The sequence below is a fragment of the Pleurodeles waltl genome, chromosome 10 (assembly GCF_031143425.1).
Source record: "Pleurodeles waltl isolate 20211129_DDA chromosome 10, aPleWal1.hap1.20221129, whole genome shotgun sequence".
Classification (NCBI taxonomy): domain Eukaryota; kingdom Metazoa; phylum Chordata; class Amphibia; order Caudata; family Salamandridae; genus Pleurodeles; species Pleurodeles waltl.
In genome coordinates this window covers 21,119,783-21,140,058 of record NC_090449.1, presented here as the reverse complement: position 1 = coordinate 21,140,058, position 20,276 = coordinate 21,119,783, and the positions used below count along the sequence as shown (strand labels likewise).

Below are 20,276 nucleotides of genomic sequence, written 5' to 3'. Positions count from 1 at the left end.
ATGCCACACCCTGCTTGAATCGTTAAACCTACCAGAAGAAACCTTGGCACTATCCCTCGACGCGGAGAAGGCATTTGACCGCATCGAATGGCCCTATTTATTCACCACCATGAAACATTTTGGTCTCGGAGATCAATTTATTTCTAAAGTCCGATTATTAAATGGTCACCCCACGGCACAAGTTAACTGTGGGGGCTTTCTGTCGGACCCATTCCCCATCGGAAGGGGCACTCGACAGGGCTGCCCCTTGTTGCCGCTCTTATATCTACTAGCAATGGAACCGCTGGAGGCAAATATAAGGAATTCTCAACAGATAACAGGCATCTCCTTACCAGGGGGTTCCTCCAAAATCTATTTATATGCAGACAATATTTTGTTAACCTTGTCTGATTTAGAAAGATCCATCCCATCCCTACTCTCTATCATAGAAAGCTTTGCACCCTTTTCCGGGTATCGAGTAAACTGGGACAAGAGTGAATCGTTGCCCCTATCTCGCGTAACAACGAGAGCTGCAATCCATGGCCGCCCATTTAAATGGACCCCAACCCACCTCAAATATCTGGGGACATATATTAACCGAGGCTTAGAACACATGGTCAGGGATAATCTAGATGAAACAGGACTTTGCGAAGTGGACCTTACTCGGCCTATCTATGTGGGGCAGAACACAGGTGGTTAGGATGGTCACCCTCCCCCGCTTCACATATGTTTTAGGCATGCTCCCCCTACAGATTCCGCTCTCTCTTCTCCGAAGGATTGATACCTTGATAAGGTCCTTTGTCTGGGGTTCTATACGGCCAAGACTAAAACCGGGGACAATATTAGCGCGCAGACCCTATGGAGGACTAGGTCTACCCTCAGTAGAACAATACGCTTTAGCCCTACAACTATCACAACTAGCCAACACATTACCAGGCACCCCAGACTCCCCACAATGGACAATAACGGAGAAACAAATACAGGGACAGCACTCCGAACTAGGCGGGATATATACCGACTACTCTCACTCGTCCAACCCTATCCTCGCGGCCACAAATACAGCGTGGCGCAGAGCCCACCGGCTACTGGGAGTGCACCCTTCTCTACATGCTCAAGCCCCTTTAGCGGGAAACAAATGTATAAAAATAGGGGGAAGTACCCTAAGATGGCCCCAGTGGAACGACGCTGGTATCCACAACATAACCCAAATAATAGATGGCAATGGTTTCCGGTCCTTTGAATCCCTACGGGAAGAGTTTGGAATCCACAAAAATCAGGAATGGAGGTACATGCAACTCATGCACTGTATGCGCAAGGCTCTAGGACCCCCCCGTGGACGATCAAAACCTCACCCAGTGTCAATTACCTGCAGAAATGGGGCCGACACAGAGGAGTTATGGCTGGTCTATACGCAGAGATTACGAACCATCTTTACTCGCAACCTCTCCTAGAGCGACTGCGTCTCAGATGGCAAGATCGACTAGCGCTAGCCTACACAGAAGAAGAATGGCAAGACATAATTGAAGCCCTAGACAGAGGGGTCCGCGAGGCCCGCCTGAAATTCTGTCTCTTCAAAATCCTCCAGGACTGGTACTGGACCCCCACAAAACTCTTCAGGGCAGGTCTGATACCACACGCGAGGTGTTGGCGATGTGCAGATCTTCATTGTGATCTACTTCATATTCTGTGCCACTGTCCGACGATACAGCCCCTATGGGAAGCTGTGTTCCAGACACTTAGGGATTCCATATCAATACCAAACCCGTCACCGATAACACTCATTATTTTACACGACATGCGACCATACCCCTCCCTATCACGTCCCCATAAACGGCTACTTCACACGGCAATTGCCACAGCGAAAATCTGCATTCTTCGACACTGGAGGTCTGCTGTTGCCCCAACACCAACGGAATGGATGACAGCCATGTTCCAAACAGCTACCCATGAGCGAGTCATTTATAACCTACAGGATCAAGCGGCCCTATTTACAGAAATTTGGAGCCCCTTCCTGACAAGACCATGAGGCAGCTGGCTGATGGTCAGTGGATGGCAGTTGACACCCCACCATCTTCCTTTCTCTCCTTCCCTCGCTCCCCTCCCCGCCCTCCTACCCTTTTTCTCCACTCCGGAGACTATTCATCTCATAGAACACCCTTTACACCACGCCATATCGACCTGCTTAAATACGTACTAGAAACTATCCTTCTTGGATTTGCCCGATCAGAGGCTAACTGTCCAACATCAGTAGGCAAGGCCGGATTCTTTATACATCTAATCCTGAATCTACACAGATACTCTCCCTTGTCTACCCTCCCCCGGAATGGCCCTCTCCCCCCCCATAAATTTATCCTCTTGGCCCACCCTAAAATACGCTTTGATAAATGTATCACATGGCACTATCCTGTAAGATCGTCGGCAAATGACGAGGAACAACCGGAATATCCATCTAATAACCCAGAAACACAGAGTCAATATACTTGCCCTTCCCCCCTAATATTCTACCTAACCTCCCTACTTCCCCGCTCTCCTCTCTATCATTCTTCTCTCTCTCCTGCTCCCCTCTATTACAATCTGACCCACCAATAACCTTTACCCCCCTTCCCTGCACCCTCCCTAATCTTCAAACCACAGTCTATGTCGAAGAATCAGTGTACCTATTAGACAATGTACATTCAGATATCATTTGTAAAATTACCGACTGAACCACGGATTACTGTAAAAATGTCAATGCATACTGTGTATCGTCTTATATTTTTCTCTAATAAAAAATGTAATTAAAAAAAAAAAAAACAGAGAGGCTTGAGCCCTCAGATGAAAATATTGGCAGTCTCAGGGCCTATAATAATGTCTCCTATAGTCCTTCTTTTTCTCCATCCCTACTGCCAAAGAGTGTCAAGGCCTGGATTTATGCAAGAAATTGCATCACCAGCATGTTCCCTGAAAAATGGAGGTTTAAGACGCAGTGTTTGTTCCATGGCTGCAGCTCTGAGAGTCGGAGCCACGATGAACGACAAGAGCTCGACCATTACAGTATTCGTGTGCAGCTAGGATTAAGGTGCTTCAGCACTGATGATCTAGTTAGATACTATCATGGCTTCACTGACAAATTTTGAAAATGTTGACATCTGTCTCTGGATAGGTCTTCTAGTAACTGTTTATTAATCCTAGAGTGACCTGTCATCTTCCAACAAAGCCATGACTGTAGCAGTTTGATCAGTGAACTTCATGACTGAAAGAGAGCCTGAGATGATTTAAATTAATCGAAGGCCTCCCTTTGTTTTCTGAGTTCACAACTACACTGCATTGTTTCATAAGGACATCCATAGTGTCATGCTTCTCAGACATATGTATTATTGCAAGACTGAAATTATTCAGTTGCTTTAAGGATTTGATCCGCTGCAGCTTAGCAGCTAGCTGGCTCTCGTTAATCTATTGATTAAATTAACAGTCCTGACACTGGAAGGGTTTTCCTAGGTTGCTCCCGACCCAAAAAAGGGCATCTTGTCATGTTGAAGACTGCATTTGGGGATCAGAGTGGCTCCCCCTTCCCCACAACTCACCTGGTCTAAATGTCAACATTCCATCAAACCTAGATTGCACATTCTTCTCACAAAGGTGTGATTATGAATAATACAATGACCTTTGGCTAGATGAGACTATACTTATGTTGGATAATAATTATATACAACCAAGCCAAGCCACTGAGTAAATAGGATGATTTAGATAACTGTTCTATATTTTCCCTCTTTTTTCATCTAAAATACTTTACGCACAAGCACTTCTTTTCTGAGCACCCCTTTTTACATACTTAGTTTGAGCAGCCAGAAGTGTACATAATGTATTTTGGTGTTTTTCGGAATACAGAAAAATGTATATGTTTAAATATGCTTTCTTGATGTGTGATGTAAAGTTTATAGCTATATTATCAGCTCTCCCTTACAGGCAGCAATAGCACCTATCCCTGTTTTTGAGTTCGTTGGGTGGATTATGTGTTAAACCATTAGGATAGGTTTATTCAGGAAAAGCTTATCCGCTGAGTGGATCTCACCGAGAGGACCACTGTTGTTAAGTAACACGTCTTCCAACAAAAGCAGACACACTTGCTGCCTTCTGATTAACAGCTAGAGTTTCACAAACTTTTCTGGCCATGGAATCTAACTTCTTACTTTGCTTGTCAAAAGGAACACTAAAAGTAGGGGACGCCATTGAAAATTTCATGCAGCATAAACAATGACAGAGTCCAATGTGGTTGCTGTATGAAGAAATAAAGGTTCCTGATTTGGTGGCCTGTACTTTTTCCTGTAAGTTGGATGGCACAGCCTTTATAGATGCTGGAGTCATGTACAAATCCATGGCTGGTTCTATGAAACCTGGAACGGGAGGTAACAATGTTATGGAGAAAGATTGTTAGTGCAGTGGCTCAATGATTACCGATGTGGTGGCAGTGGTAGTCGGCAAGTTGATGTTCGGTTTGTTGGCACCTCTGACAAGAACCTCCTGGAAGATATTAATATAGTCAACAGAAGAGATTTTCGCTAGTGGTGAGTCTGTCATTGTCAAAGAGTGTAGACCACAAGAAGAGGTCAAATGATGTGATCAGGATGGAGAATCCCTTCTGTGTCTTGAGCAAGACTGTCTAGGATATCTATATCAGTGATGATGGCAGTGGGATCTTGATCTTGACCTGGGCTTGTCACAAGGTCTGGTATAATGTGTTCGAGATCTATACTGCCTCGGTGGAGTGCTGGTGGTACAGGTGACTGTAGGGGTCGAGAAGACATGGCAGACAGATTTAGTGGCGGGATTACCACTGGAATCACTGGTTGTGGAAGGGAGAAGTACACTCTGCAAGAACTTAAGGGAGCTGCATAGAAAGTTTAGGATGTGAAGAAGGAGTTTCTGAAAAGAGGACTAGAGAAGTTGCTCTGGATAGAGAGTAAGCACTGCAGTACTCGAAATCCAATTCTGATGGGAGGCTCTGAGATTTAATGGGTGAAAACCATTCCGCTGTCTTCTTCTCTGAAGCAGAATGATGTCTTGACATCAAACCATGTCGCAAAATTCTTGGTGTCTACCGATGTTTTGGCACTGAAGTTCCTCTCAATGGTTTCCTCCTCCTTGACATTTGTGTGTGTCCTCGGCATTGAACCAGCCCTTGATGGTGAGCAAGTAGGCACTGTACATCTTCTCGACATTGAATAGGAAAGTCATAACTCACCAGGTCTTCTCCATTTGGATCTCCTGCACTGGAGCCCTCAAAGGGAGAGATGGGGCACTACTAGACAAATACAGTCTCTTCTTTCTTTTTTTTTCTCTTTCTCTCTCTCTGCATCTGGAGAGGGTCCAGCTGTGACATCATGCCAACTTCAGGGCATGAATGAGACAATTGAGGTCAGAAGGCCCTTTAAAGAACACAGTGTTTTATTCTCATTGTTTCAATGTTGCAGCCTATGCAGCTATACTATTCTACCCTTAACTGACATACACTTTAAAAGAAAGTAAAATGAGCTTGTGAAGAATGTTTTTAAACGTCACTTTTGCTTATTTTCAGTGACAGTTAAAGGCTGTTTGTTTTTTCTTCCCTTTTTTAAAGTAAATAAATGGAATTGATAATATGGCCTGTCTCAAGGCTGCAAACACTTTCACTTTTGGTCACATGTAACTCCGGGCCTTTCTGAAATAAGGTAAAAAATATGACTTTGAAAGAAGTGGTACGGACCCAAACATGTAAGCAGGACTATTCAATGCTTATATTTATCAATGGTGTCCCACTGAGAGAAAATTTCACATTTTTATCCCGGAATAAATCTATTTATTAGGCTGACATGAAATATCAACAATATGTCAAGAATTCCCACCATGATGCCATGCCAGGCATTATACCATGAGTGGCCATGGATACTAAGAATCTCCATCCTTATGCCAGAGGCAGCATTATTTCAGGAGTGGACACCTTCATAGCATGGATGACCAAATATGGCAAGAATGACAACCATCATGTCTGGGCAATACCATACAATAGTTCGGAAGTGGGTATACAAGTTTCAACATACACATACACCCATCCTTCACTGTGAAGACTGTTTTTCAAAATGTATACGCTTCATATACTGGCTGGCTGCTGTACTCAGCTGCACTTCTGTTTCTCCTGTGACTTGTTCCTGACTGTGATTGAGCCACATGGCAGGCCCTGTCTCATGTGTAAAGTATGAGCGACAGCATGTGGCCAGAGAGCAGGCTCTGTAATGCATTGCTGGGGACATGTGAGTCAAGGTTTTAGGCCCCACCACTCGATGAGAGAAATTGTGCATCAGTGCTCTGAAATATACAAACTGTGCATGTGGGCAGGGTTGAGCATGGGTGGGCAGCCCATCAGACTTGCAATATATAATATTTTCCGCTAGTCACTCGGAAGATCGAGAGCTAAGCTGCAGAGATGTACCTGCACCATCGGTATCTGTGTCAAGTAACAAATATTGGGGTACAGTCCAAATACCTTAAAGAGTGAGGCACCTCTATGTCAAAGCAGAAGGTATTTTCTTTTTCCCAGAAGACCCAGGGGAGCACCAAGGTGAATTCAATCTCAGATTTTCTATGGGACTGTTTCTCAACCCTAGCTGGCTGGTAGGGATAGGGAGAGCACGGTGTCCAGGGACAAAGAACACATCTTCTTCAACTCTTCATGATGTTTGAACCTTTATTCCTGCAAAGTATCACTCCAGCTCCCAAGCACTCAAAACATCGGCAAGTACTTTTACTTGTCAGGATCAGTAACTCTTAATGGCTTCTTCTAACATACTGTTTTGGAAAGTGGGAGACATCCATAGGCAGAAATAAGGAGCAGGCAAAGACAGGGACAGGTCACCAAGACCCATTTTATTCTAGTCTTACCTTGTAATTCAGAGTTCCTTTGCTCACTGGCTTGTGCCCACTCCAGGGCTTCCTCAAGTTGTGTATAAACATCAGGTCCTTTTTCATTGTATGTATCAACTGCAACCAATGGGGTCTTTATTTTCTCTCTGCTACATTTACCTCTTGCAGTGCTGGACTGGGCCCTTACTTCCTTTCTTTTTAGGTGGTCTTTCTGAAGCTAAAAAGAGAAAATTAAAAGGAAAAGATCAACTCATACCAAAGACTTTAGGCCATTAACCAATATTGGAACATGCTAGATTCAATTTAAAAAACAGAGGAAAACTAGAAAACTAGGATGTCAATGTCTTGATGCCTTAAGTAGGCACTACTACTGTTTGTTCCTAACATTTTATTATGGTATAGCTCATGCATTCAAAAGAACAGTGCATGCATTTTCAACCAAACGTATAGCCCCTTCATGGCGGGCTATGTACAACAATTTTAAAATAATACCATACAAAAATACTGATAATATCCCACACCAATAGAACCCATAATCAAACAGCTGCACAGAGCGAAAAAAAGGGGGGGGGAGAAAAGAATTGGAGGGCAGAACAACCCCATTGACTATGGATCAGAACTTACTTTTCAACAGAGCTCAAAATTACCACTTTACCACATCTCACAATTCCCAGTTATCAGATAACCTCACGGTCAAATAGAGATGCTCAGACACTGCAAATAATAAAAATGTGTCAAACGCTACTCCAAGACTTGATTTGCTCTGCATCACTCCTAACATTTACCAGAAAAGAAAAGGCAGCCCCACTGTCCAAGAAATTAATAGATCCCCCGCACCCTCAATCTGGTGATGTACCACCTGAATACATCAATGTCAACAACCACAGAATCATGCCAAATGTGCTGCCCTTCTTGCTTCCTTTTCTGGGTGCCACTGTTGAGGGTCAGGGAGCGCAACCTTTTATGTTCAGATCCTAATTTTATTTTCACAGCCACCCTAAGAGCGAACACCTTTGCCTTCCCAGTTTAAGTTATTATCTTCACCAAAATTGTTTCCTCATTTTCTAACCTTCTAGATGGAAGTCTTGTGGGGGGCCTCATTTCTCCAGTACTATTTCAGAAATGTCTCCATCAAACCCTTCAGGAAATCTAACACAGTATCATTTAAAACCTTATCATCAGTGGAAACTAATAAACCTGGACCAGACATAGATGAGGTTCTTGACACACCCTCCAACCTACTCACCTTTGCTACCAGCTGTAGAATCAATGTAATGGAACACAGTTGTTCTTGGTGCGTATGTCTCTTATTTAGATCAGATGTGTGGAGGAACTATTTTCCATTCGAGTCAACACATCAAGAATTTTCCTTTAGTGGCCCCAGCCTCTCTGATACAGTCTAAAGTATGCCTATCATAAAAAAAAACTCTATTCATGATGGAGGTTTGCAATTCATTATTCAGTCATGACAAGAGTTTTCGCACAAATATGGTTACATCCTAATACACCCAAATTTGTACTCACTTCTGTATTTTTGGTGCTGGGAAGGCTGGATCAAAGAACTAATTTCAGTCCCACCTTACATTTCCTTTTGAATCTTTTGGTCGATTGCCAACTTCCATGAACAAAGTGTCTGGAGACCTTCAGGCTGAGGCCACAGTATAGTATCCTAGTGGAGCTACCGGGGGTTTCAAAGCTTCGGAATCAGTAACTGGCATGCTGACTTACAGCACCAAAATTACCCTACACACTCGGACGTGAACAGCTAGAAGTGACTCTGAATTACAGGCCTCTGAGGTTTTGGGGCTCTGCTCTCTAACATGTTTTCTTGATTTGTTTGATGGAGTCGTTGATGTTCTGTGGGGTGTCAAACCTATTTTGTTGACCCCATGGGGTGGACTAAGTGACCCTTCCTAAATACTGCAATTCTGCTGTTTTGTACAGTTTGCTCTGGGATCCGGTACTGCTGTGTAATGGTTATGGTTAAGATCCCACTGCCACAGTTTTGTATACATTTATTTGAAAGTAGTTGATCTACCTGTGTGTTTAATTTTTGAAATATTGGGCTGGTAGGTAATTTGGTGGTGGTTGTTTGCACACCCACTATGGCAAAGTGTGGGGCAGGTGACTTATGAGAAAGAAACAGAACAGCACATGGTGGGAGCATGTGACTGATGGCTAGGTGTTGTGGTTGATACATGAGGTTGTGATGCTCTACTGGTTGGATGATGCTGGTTCGGGGAATTTGGAACACAATCCCGCTAGGACTGTGGAATGTAAATGGGTTAAGAGACAATGTTAAGTGGGTGGAAGTTTCCCATTGCCAACAGTTTCATAAAACTTATATGGTGCTATCTCAGGAGACTCATGTCATGGACAAGGATTGCCAGGTCGCAGATATAGGTTGGTCCTAACTTATAGCTCACACTGGTTGTTGCGCCTTCTAGGCGGCTGCAGAAGCAGTAGAGAGTTATGGTGCAGTTTCAACTTACTAGCTTAGGTAGGAGAGGATGCTTGGAGTACCACAGTCAGCGGAAGGTTGCAGTTTCCAATCAGTGTTCCATGTGTGCATGTTGTCTTCTTTCTGTTGCCCTTTTCGGACGAAGATTCAAAAGAGTTTGTTGCATCTAGAAATTGACAATAGTTTACTAGTTCAAAGTGAGTACAGTGGCGTAACAAAGGCCCCTTCGGTGCGGGTGGGGGGGGGCTCCGAGCCTCAGGGGGGCCCCTCAGCACACTACACTGTGCACTGACTGCAGGCCCCAGACTGGGTCCAGGGACTTTGCCCGGGGCTCCCTCAAGTTTCGTTACGACACGGAGTGAGCAGTGATATATATATATATATATATATATGGTTTCTAAACACTTACTAGTAACCATAACTACTGTAAATACCATAATGCATATTATCACCTCTGACCGCCACCACCCCACCGGAACTTCTGATTGAACTACTAGTGAAACTGGGAACACTGCTGATGTGTACCTTGGACTCAGTTCAATGACTGTGGATGTCAATAATGAGACCATGGGTGCACCCTGTGTCAGGTCGGAGGAAGTATACAATTCAGACCAGGGAAAAAAGAACTAGGAACAGTTTGTGCTGTGTTAGGGCAAATAAATAACGTCTAGCGCTCTTGACATCGGGCGTAATTCTAACTCAAGACAGAGAGTGAAATTACCTCACGGAACTACGCTCTGCCTTAATACGAGTAGTTAGGTTTTTCACCACCAGGTTTTACCAGGTGTGGGAGAACCTGACCTCAGCAGCAGCCTTGTCTAATTCCTGACATCTTTTTCGATACACCCCCTTCCCATAAAATACTTTTCTGTTTCTTCCCCTACTCCTCCCACCTCCACAGTCCTTCACATACATTTACCACCAGATCAGAGCAAGTGGTAAATGTATGCAATAAAACCTCCGGGAATGGAGAAGTATGTGAGAGTTTACAACCAAAGAAATAGGTCCCAGATGGTAATTACTCATTACCTGGGCTTGTACTTGGAATTTCACGGTCATGGTGCAAAATTACAGGACATTAGTAGTACAATTGCATACAACTTTACTGTTGCCCCAGTACTGTGCAACTTTAAAACAGGGCCAAGGAGTGCATAGATAATACTCCTTATTTATGCTGTAGGCTGGACTAATACTCTGCCCCCAGTGGTGATGACATACTTGTCCAAAGTGAGTAGTATATTGCTAGAGGCATTTGAGCAATTTTCCTACCCTTCTGCCTGTAGGTAGGTGCCACAGGGGTCTATAGGGAGCTTAAGGGACTAATGCTTGAGAATGATGGGACTTGAACACTGTCAACAAACTGACCATACTAACACAATTATTCTTTCAGGAAACCCAGGGCTCAGTTGATTCATGTGTAACTCCATAGGAAGCATACAAGGCAGTCCACCCTGGTTATGCCTTATCCAGGGTTGCCCAGAAGGGGCAACCTGGGAGATTAGGGACCTTGAGACTACAGTCCTTGACTGGTAGAGGAAAATGCTGACCACAGATGTGGCAAAGGTGCTCTATACTGCAGGTCAAAAGAGGCGCTATAAAAACTGGAGTAAGGCTGGGAAGCCGATTGTGAGATTCAGTGGGATGGTGAGGGGTCAATGTGGAAAAGGAAGGTAGAGGATGTTGGGAGTATGGAGGTAATGACCCAAGAGGGTGAAAATAGTACTTACAGACTTTTCTATGCTCATGGATAACTTACCTGCCATGGAGCCGACACAAGCATTCTCTCTCCCAATTGTCAGTTTAGGATTGATTGCTAGTAGATGAGAAACTATCTTAAAAAAATAAGTGATGAAGCTGGCTAAGGGCAAATGGAGAGGAGAAAGGTAAGATAAAGATACCCAGGAGCCAGATGTAGCAAAGGTTTTTACCCATTCTGTGACTATGGGAAAAAGTGTTCCTACATATGGCCACAAATGTATTCCCTGTGGAGCATTTTAAGTATCTTACTGCTCTGCTGAACTCCAGACACCTAGACTTGTTTCTGGAGGGCGAAAATTGTGGGTAAGTTATTGGATGATTTGAATCAGGCCATAACTGTTGTGATTCACAAGTAAGGGAACTCAGAGCAGAAGTGTTTGTCCTAACACCCAATCTTCCTCTTAAATGTGGAGTTGAAGGCACTTACCAATCTGTTTGAGCACAGGTTGAAGATGGTTATTACTTTGCTGAATAACCATACTCAATCAGGCTTTAAATAGAGCCACCAAGATGACCTGTTTGGACAGGGAGGACACTGTAGACCTACCACTCTTGATTTGGCCACACAACAACAAACCAAAAATTATTCTATAGAATGTAATTTCTTGTTGATGGTATTAGTGAAAAGTGGCTTCAGGCCAAAGCTTGTCTTGTGTCATTTAAGAGTACATGGCCCTGCAGCAGTTGTTAACACAAATGAGTTGATGTCCTCATAATTTGATCTAGGAAGGGGAACAACACAGGGATGCTCCCTTTATTCTAATGCTCTTTGCCACTGTGTTAGATCTACCACATGTGAAGTCCACTGATGAAGGGGTCCCAAAGGGAGAATGGTGAAGAAGACTGTTGTCGCTAGCCCATGTTATATGATTCCCAGACAGATGTACATCTTTCAGGATTATTGGCTTCTCTCTGAATTTCAAATAAATTGGGCCAAGGCCACCCTGACTCCTGAAAAGAGATGGTCAGTCGGAACTCTCACTTTGTACAACCTCAATGTTTGTAGTATGGGATTCCAATAATAAATATATATATATATATACATATATATATATATATATATACATATACATATATATACACACACACATATATATATCCAAGCGAAAGGCTCCACCAGGAAGCCAAAGGAGCACTCTCCGGATTATAAAATTTCCAGCATGACACATTTCGGCTTGAGCGCCTTTCTCAAATGCTGGTTTCAAACAAAAGGCATTCACACTCCACACAGTCCGTCTCTCTGTGCCGCCATAATAGCATGCGTTAACTGTTCTCACTCCAGTATTTCTTAAGTAGATGTACAACTCATCACACATATATAAATTGCAGCAATTTTAATTTTCATCTATGATATTTCCACCAAACATGTACGTGAATGTCTCACTTGCATAAGTCAATCTTAAAACAGATTAAGAAGAGCAGTTTTTCCCAGGAGAGTTCACGAAAGACTTCACATCTCAGCACTCTGATTTAATCGCATTCTGCTTGCTGTTCCTGGACTTGTAGAAATGTTTCATCTCGGGGAAACGTATCTGCACAGGGAGGTTGTAGTTCGGAAATATAATTTTATTAAAACATAGAAATTGACTTTAAAAAAACAAAGGTTACAGGGACGTTATAGTTAGGATCTGAATTTACTTGCACAAAACCATAGAAGTTCAACAGTTATAGCTATGGTTAGCTCAAGTAACTATAACTTGTGCTCTCAGGTAACTATAACTCGCTCCCTCACCATGCACTGCTAACTACCCCAGACATTACAGCACTCATGACAACTTCTATAATGTCATTAAAAATATAAATGAAACTTTAGAAGTCAAATTATTAAAGAAAAAACTGTGCATGGCGGGGGCATCGGTTGAACCTACCTTAGGGCACAAGTTATATTACTGTACCATGATGTAGTGATTTTTAGCTTTAAGCCTGCCAGGCAGCGCAGCTGCCTGTTTTGCTAATGACATCTCAGGATCTCTTTGACAGACTAGCCACTTTCTTCCATCGAAAAATCAAAGACATCTATGACAGTTTCAGACCCCATGGCTCTCTGAACTCACTAACAACACCCCTACCACGATCTACCGAACCCCCATGACTCCTGCATGCCTGGACCCCCCTCACAACAGACGAGACTCACTCCATCATGAGCATCATCCACTCTGGAGCCCCTACCCCCATTACATCTTCAACAAGGCCAGCACCTTGATTGCGCCCGAATTCTGCAAGTCCATCAACTGCTACTTAGAGTCAGCAACCTTCCCTGAGGACTGGAAGCACACTGAGATCCGCCCACTTCGGAAGAAACCCACAGACGACTCAATGTATCTCAAGAAATACTGACCCATATCGCTGCTGCTCGCCCCAGCTGAGGTCGCCAAGAAAGCAATCAATATTCAGCTACGCCAACACATCGAGGACAACAAAATCCTAGAAATCTCCCAAGTAGGATTCAGAACTAACCACAGCACCAAAACCATCCTGCTCGCCGCCTCAGATGACATCCGCTTCCTCCTCGACCGCGGCCAAACAGCAGCCCTCATCATACTAGATCTTTCAGTCGCCTTCGATACAGTGTCCCACGGCACCCTATGCGCCAGACTCCACGCAGCAGGCATACGCAGCAAGGCCCTTCGATGGATACACTCCTTCCTGAAAGGCAGAACACAGAAAGGCAGGCTCCACCCCACACCTGTCAGAACCTACAGACATCAGCTGTGGAGTACCCCAAGGATCATCGTTGAGCCCCATGCTGTTCAACACCTACATGACCCAGCTCGCACCTATCGTCAGGAACTACGGCATGAACATTGTCTCCTATGCTGATGATACTGTACTGAACTGTAAAACTCCCAGGGAGCATACTATAGCCATCTTGATGTTATGTGGGGCATGTCCCTAAGTGTCAATAGGAAAAGGGTTAGAACTGGTTCTAGAGTCCCGGGAACAGGATGGGTTGGGGCTCTCCATTTGTGGAGGGTGTGGCGGAAGAGGTGTTGGCATCCAAAGTAGTGGAGGTAGCATTGGTGCAGTTGATGGTTGAGGGATGCAATGTGTTCATCCTCTGTTGCAATTCAGCAATGAATGCCAAAGTTACCTGCATCATAAGGGAATCCCTGTATCAATGCCATGGCCAAGTTTAATCATAACCATTTGGGTGGCCTGCAAGGGCCTGAAGCTGATTTTTATACTCCTGTTGTAATTCTTCCTCATGACAGAGTTCCTCCTCAAATTCAGGAAAGTAGCATAAGTCCAACTGTGCAAGACTGTCGGTTCTGTGCAACACTACTTCCTGGTCTCTATAATTGGCTTCCAGTTCTGAGTCCCAGTTGTACACTAGGATAGGGGCAATTGAGGGGGTTCTAGAAATATTTATCAGCGAGAATGGTAATGGTTGTAAAGGAGTCGCTTTTGCCAACAGGGGCCATCGTCAAAATCATCTTCAAGGTGGCCACCTCTGTTGATGGTGGGCACTCTGTCACCATCAAAGGTGTCGCCAGTGGTGCAGTCATTGTCAAGGGTCGTGCTGTCAATGTTGCGGTCGTAGATCGTGGCTTCTTTCTCTATGACAACAGCAGATCTTTAGTTTTCAAGGACGTAAGCAACAAGCCTAACTGAATATCAGACACGCTGGATTTTGATGCAATTTTTTGCACAGGTTGTCCTTTACCCTTTTTGAGCCTTTTCTGAGGAATACATTTTCTGATGGTTGGAGGAGTTGTTGTGGATGCTTTAGAAGTACATTTCAGTTGAGAATACATCATATGCTTCCTTTTGTGCTGCCTTTGTAAAAGTGCGAGGTGAGGCACTTTTCACAGAATCTTCTCCAGAAGTGGGGCATCCACTGAAAGAAGGGAAATTCTGTTTCTTTCCAACACACAAAGAGACAACATCCTTTCCAGGTCTTTAAGTGTCTTTGAAGTGAAGGTTATACAGACAATACTGAAAGCTTGCAGAAAGATGCTTTATGACTGGGATAAAGGCAATGGATGTGCTTTTTATGTGGATCATCACTGTAAATCTTCCTTTCTCCACAGTCCAAGCTGAACTTGAAGGGGGAGCTTTACTTCTTGGAAGCCACTGTAGAAGTTGCTGGCAGTTGCCAGTGCCCCTGGGCCAGTAATCAGATGAAAATCCCAGAAAATCCTCCACAAAACTCATAGTATGATAAGAGCTAAAGATAGGGTTGGCTGAAGTGCAGGGCTGAAGAAGTGAAGGCTAAAAAAGTGACTAATGGAAAGTCAAACACACGCTGTAGCAGAGCTCTTCTAAGGGATCCCTCGCACACAAAATGTGGTAGAAATCAGAACAATGGTGTCCTCTAAGGACAGTAGGTTAGCTCTGCACTTCCACATCACTGGCTGACGTTTGGGTTGTTTCAAATCAGTTGGGTGTGTGGCGGAAATCTGAGCTTATGGCGGCCTCTAGGAGAACTCAGAACTTCCATTTAATTGGCTTAAGATTATGTTGTTTCAAATGAGTTGGATGTGCTACTAAACAAACATTGTTGTTGAGGCCTCTGGCCATTGTAGAACTGTTTACTGCTCTTTACAATTTGCTGGGTATTCCCACCCTGATGACTGGGAATGATTCAAGCATGTAAATATATATGAAACATTCAATTCTGAGGAATTACTAAATTCAGGACGACTCTGCCTCTGAACAGAGTTAACTAGGACTCTCAGACCTATACTCGCCAAACTCCATCAATAGGACACTAGTGCATTTTGCTTTTCACAGGTTTTTGCAGACTGTACAAGAGCTCATCTTATCACATCTCCAATGAACACCATCAAAAGACACAATGGTCTAAATGAGCTCCTCTTGAATGAACCAAAGCAGCTTATTTCTCTCTGAGCTGCCCCTACCTCCAGTCTTTTTCTACAGTTTTTTTTACAGTGTAACCTCAGTCCAAGGTCAAATCCATTTATGTGTTTTAAGGCAGAGGTAGATTGCCATAGCTGACCGGGGCGTCGGGTGCAGATTAGTTGGACTCGCACTTCTGGAGTGAGGTGAGAGTCCCTTTAAAGTTGGTTTCTTCATCTTCTTTTTGGATAGGTCTGCTTTCCACTGGATTTTTTTCATCCTCTGTGATGCAGGCAGTCCCCTGGAGGATTTTCAGGGGTCGCTGGTCCTGCAGAACCCGTTGCTTCTTTTCTTTCTGCTTTTTCTGCTTTTTCGAAGCAGGAGACGGGCCGGTAGGACTGGGGCCGAGTCAGTTGGTGTCTCCTTCTCTTCCCTGCTGGGTTTTCATCTCAGCAGAACTTCTTCTTTCTTGAGATCATCAGGAATCTTATGATCTGGGTTCAGGGTCACCCCTAAATACTAATTTTAGGGGTATGTTAGGTTCAGGGGGCAGTAGCCAATGGCTACTGTCCCTGAGGGTGGCTACACCCTCCTTGTGCCAACTCCATTTGAAGAGTGGGACACATCCCTATCGCTATTGGTCCTAATCCTCCAAAGCAAGATGGAGGATTTCTCAACGAGGGGGGTCACTTCAGCTCTGGACACCTTAGGGGTGGTCTTGGCTGAGGGGGGTGACTGCTCCTTTTTTTCTCATTATCCCTCTGGACGTGCCGCCAAAAGTGGGGGCTCATCCGGGGGGCGGGCATCTCCACTAGCTGGAGTGCCCTGAGGCACTATAACACCAGGCTTGAGCCTTTGAGGCTCACTGCCAGGTGTTACAGTTCCTGCAGGGGGAGGTGTGAAGCACCTCCACCCGGGACAGGCTTTGTTTCTGACCACAGAGTACACAAAGACACTCACCCCATGTGGTCAGAAACTCATCTGGAAGCAGCAGGCTGGCACAGATCAGTCAGCCTTGCACTAGCAGTTAGGCTAGCATACAGGGGGCATCTCTAAGATGTCTTCTGTATGCATTTTTCAATAAATCCTACACTGACATCAGTGTGGGTTTATTGTGCTGAGAAGTTTGATACCAAACTTCCCAGTATTCAGAGTAGCCATTATGGTGCTGTGGAGTTCGTAATGACAAACTTGCAGACCATATACTCAGTAAGGCTACCTTGCACTTACAAAGTCTAAGAATTGACTTAGACACTGTAGGGGCATAGTGCTCATGCAGCTGTGCCCTCACCTGTGCTATAGTACACACTGCCTTAGGGCTGTAAGGCCTGCTAGAGGGGTCACTTACCTATGCCACAGGCAGTGGTTTGTGGGCATGGCACTCTGAGGGGAGTGCCATGACGACTTTGTCTTTTCTACCCACTAGCACACACAAGCTGCAAAGCAGTGTGCATGTACTGAGTGAGGGGTCCCTGAGGGTGGCATAATACATGCTGCAGCCCTTAGGGACCTTCCCTGGTCACAGGGCCCTTGGTACCAGGGGTACCTTTTACAAGGGACTTAACTGTGTGCCAGGGCTGTGCCAGTTGTGGAAACAAAGGTACAGTTTTAGGGAAAGAACACTAGTGCTGAGGCCTGGTTAGCAGGGTTCCAGCACACTTCCAATCAAAGCTGGCATCAACACTAGGCAAAATGTGGGAGATGACCCTAACAACAGTGGCATTTTCCTACACCCCTTTAAATAGTTTCTTACAGTTCTCTCTTCACCACAAGAAATACTGAATGGTTGTCTTTATGAATATGCAATTGTGTGATTTTATTTTGGATCCCATTCAGGTTACAGATGCAGCTGCAATACTCTCTCAGAGATTCTTACCAGCTGAAAGTCTGCTTCTGCCACTCTAAAATTCTAAGGGCCTGCAATGTTCAGATGTGCAAACCCTGTACTTGATCATTTTAGGCCTGGGGACATGGGACCCACTTACAGGCTGTAGGGACAGTGGCTGCAGGCCATAGCACAGCCTGACCCTGCCTGACGTGCATTTGCATGGAGGAGCAAACAATGCTGCTCCTGAACAGACTACAGCCTGCCCTGATGCCCTGCCACCCCCCCCATATCCCACCAGACAGTTTCTTGACTCATATGCCTGCCCAGAAAAAACAAAGGCCCTCATTAAAACCTTGGTGGCCAGCGGTAATTTGGGGAAAGGTACTGCCAACAGGCTGGCGGTACCTTTCCCCAAATTATGACACTGGCGGTTTGGCTCAAGCCAAACCACCAATGTACCACTCCGTCCACCAGGGTGGTAACGGTCGCTGGGCTGGAGACTTGGCCGTCACCATCCCACCCTCGGGATTATGACCCCGCCTACCGCCATGGTTTTCGTGGCAAGTGTACCACCACGAAAACCATGGCAGTAGGCACTATCAGTGCCAGGAAATTCCTTCCCTGACACTGATAGGGGTCTCCCCCACCCCTCCAGACACCCCCTCCCTCTCCTGCCCCCGCACATTTACACACCCACACACATACACAATCATACAGACGCATACCCACATTCACCCACGCATGTACACATACAAACCCACACACTGCAACACACACCAACATACATTGTCGCACACACGCAGTCACAACACACAACATAGACGTACACTCACATTCAGACATTCATGCACACATTCAATGTGACTCACACCTGCATGCATGCAGCATACAAACACAGACACACCCCCACACACACATACAACACCTCCACACAACACCCCCCACCCTCTCTCCTGTCGGAGAACCTGACTTACCTGCTTGCAGGGGGTCCTCCGGCAGGAGACGGGACGCGGCGCTGCTGCCAGCAGCAGCATCCGCCAGCAAAACACCACCAGGCGGTGTTTTGCTGGTATGGCGCTGCAGCTGGCAGCAGCGCCACCTTACCGGCGTCCGCCGCCATGGCCGTTGACGGTATTCCGCCATCCTTCTGGCAAATTCTGTCTACGGTCATAATGCGGGTGGGGGGCTGGTAGCCACGGCGACGGTGACGGTATGTTGGCGGTGGTCGCCATGGCATTAGGCGGCAGTTACCGCCAATGTTGCAATGAGGGCCAAAGTGTTTTTGATACTCTCCACATAATCAGGGAAAACAATGCAAAAATTACTCAGTATTTCTGGGTCCATGTGGTTATTCCCCCATTGCAAAGGAGAACCTGTGGAATTAGGTACAGTAATAACAGTCAGACTTATAAATTCTGGCCATCTCGTATCGCTGCACCAAAATCTGCCGAAATCACAATGAGGACCACAGTGGATATCAGTTGTCCAAAAATTGCAATACCTAAAGCTGTCAACCGAACCGCAGCTTAAAATGATTTTTTTGGTATTGTTTACTGAATTTGGAAAATTTTATTATTGCAAATCTAATGAATAAAATATGGATAAGAGGAAAAGTTGTTTTTTTTTTTTTTTTTTTAAATGTACCCAAAAATCTGAGTTTAGGGATGGGGTTATTCATACTACTCCGAATTCTGGATTACCAATAGTGTCAGGTGATCTTGATTGCATGCTTTCAAAATGTGTTTTTGGTGCATACTGACTTGCAAGTAAAAGCCAAAAATATATAGACAATCAATATAGAAAACCATTGTGAATTTCCATACTTCTCCCAATAAAAATGCTCTGCACGTGTGAGTGGGTCTCTCACTTGTCCTGATGAAAACAGTATTTGTTTTTGTGGGTGGGCCTATACTAGTTGTTTAAAAGGCTCAAAAATATAAATTGTATTTTTTGTTCAGCGCTTACTACTCCAGAAAAAGTGTTGAAATGACACTATGAAGTTAATGTAAAGTCAATGTGGAAATCATATGGTCACAGTTTTGATCTGTTCCTGTTCCACTCACAAATAAGGAATATTCTTTCCACAGGACAATTGGAGTAATGTGGGACAATGAGCTGTTAAAATGATCGAAGACTGAGGTTTCTGTCACAGGAACTGAGATTTCTTCACCCAAACTTTGACATTTGCAGGGCATTGCGGGGTGATGTGGGGATCCATACAAGATACACCTCTCAAGACACTACTAGGGCTCCCAATACCAATAAACCAGATACAGTACGAACCTCGTTCAATCGCATGAACCTTGAGGCTTCGAATTCTAACTTTTACCGAATGCCAAGTCACTTGGATTCACAGTGGTCACCAACCTCACCGTCATGGAACAAACTGCCAAAAAACAGACATCCTTTGTTCTAGCTCTCTCTACCAAGAACATCAAACCATTTCTTCCAGAATGTGACTTCGGAACTGCTGTTTAAAAGCTTGGACTCTCGCATCTGGCTGGGGGTAATTCTCTACTCCATGGCCTCCCAGACTCCACACTGCCACCCCTTAGGGGCCTCCTACGTGCTTCA

At 44.7% G+C, this 20,276-nt stretch overlaps 1 protein-coding gene across 3 annotated transcripts in view; it reads right to left on the bottom strand.

The window, feature by feature from the left end:
* LOC138260940 (uncharacterized) overlaps positions 1-20,276 on the bottom strand; it is a 771,875-nt gene that overhangs the window by 535,027 nt on the left and 216,572 nt on the right. For all 3 annotated transcript variants that reach the window (XM_069209481.1, XM_069209479.1, XM_069209480.1), the window contains exon 3: positions 6,874-7,072. In XM_069209481.1, the coding sequence (XP_069065582.1) occupies positions 6,874-7,072 (199 nt within the window). The remainder of the gene's footprint in view (positions 1-6,873; positions 7,073-20,276) is intronic.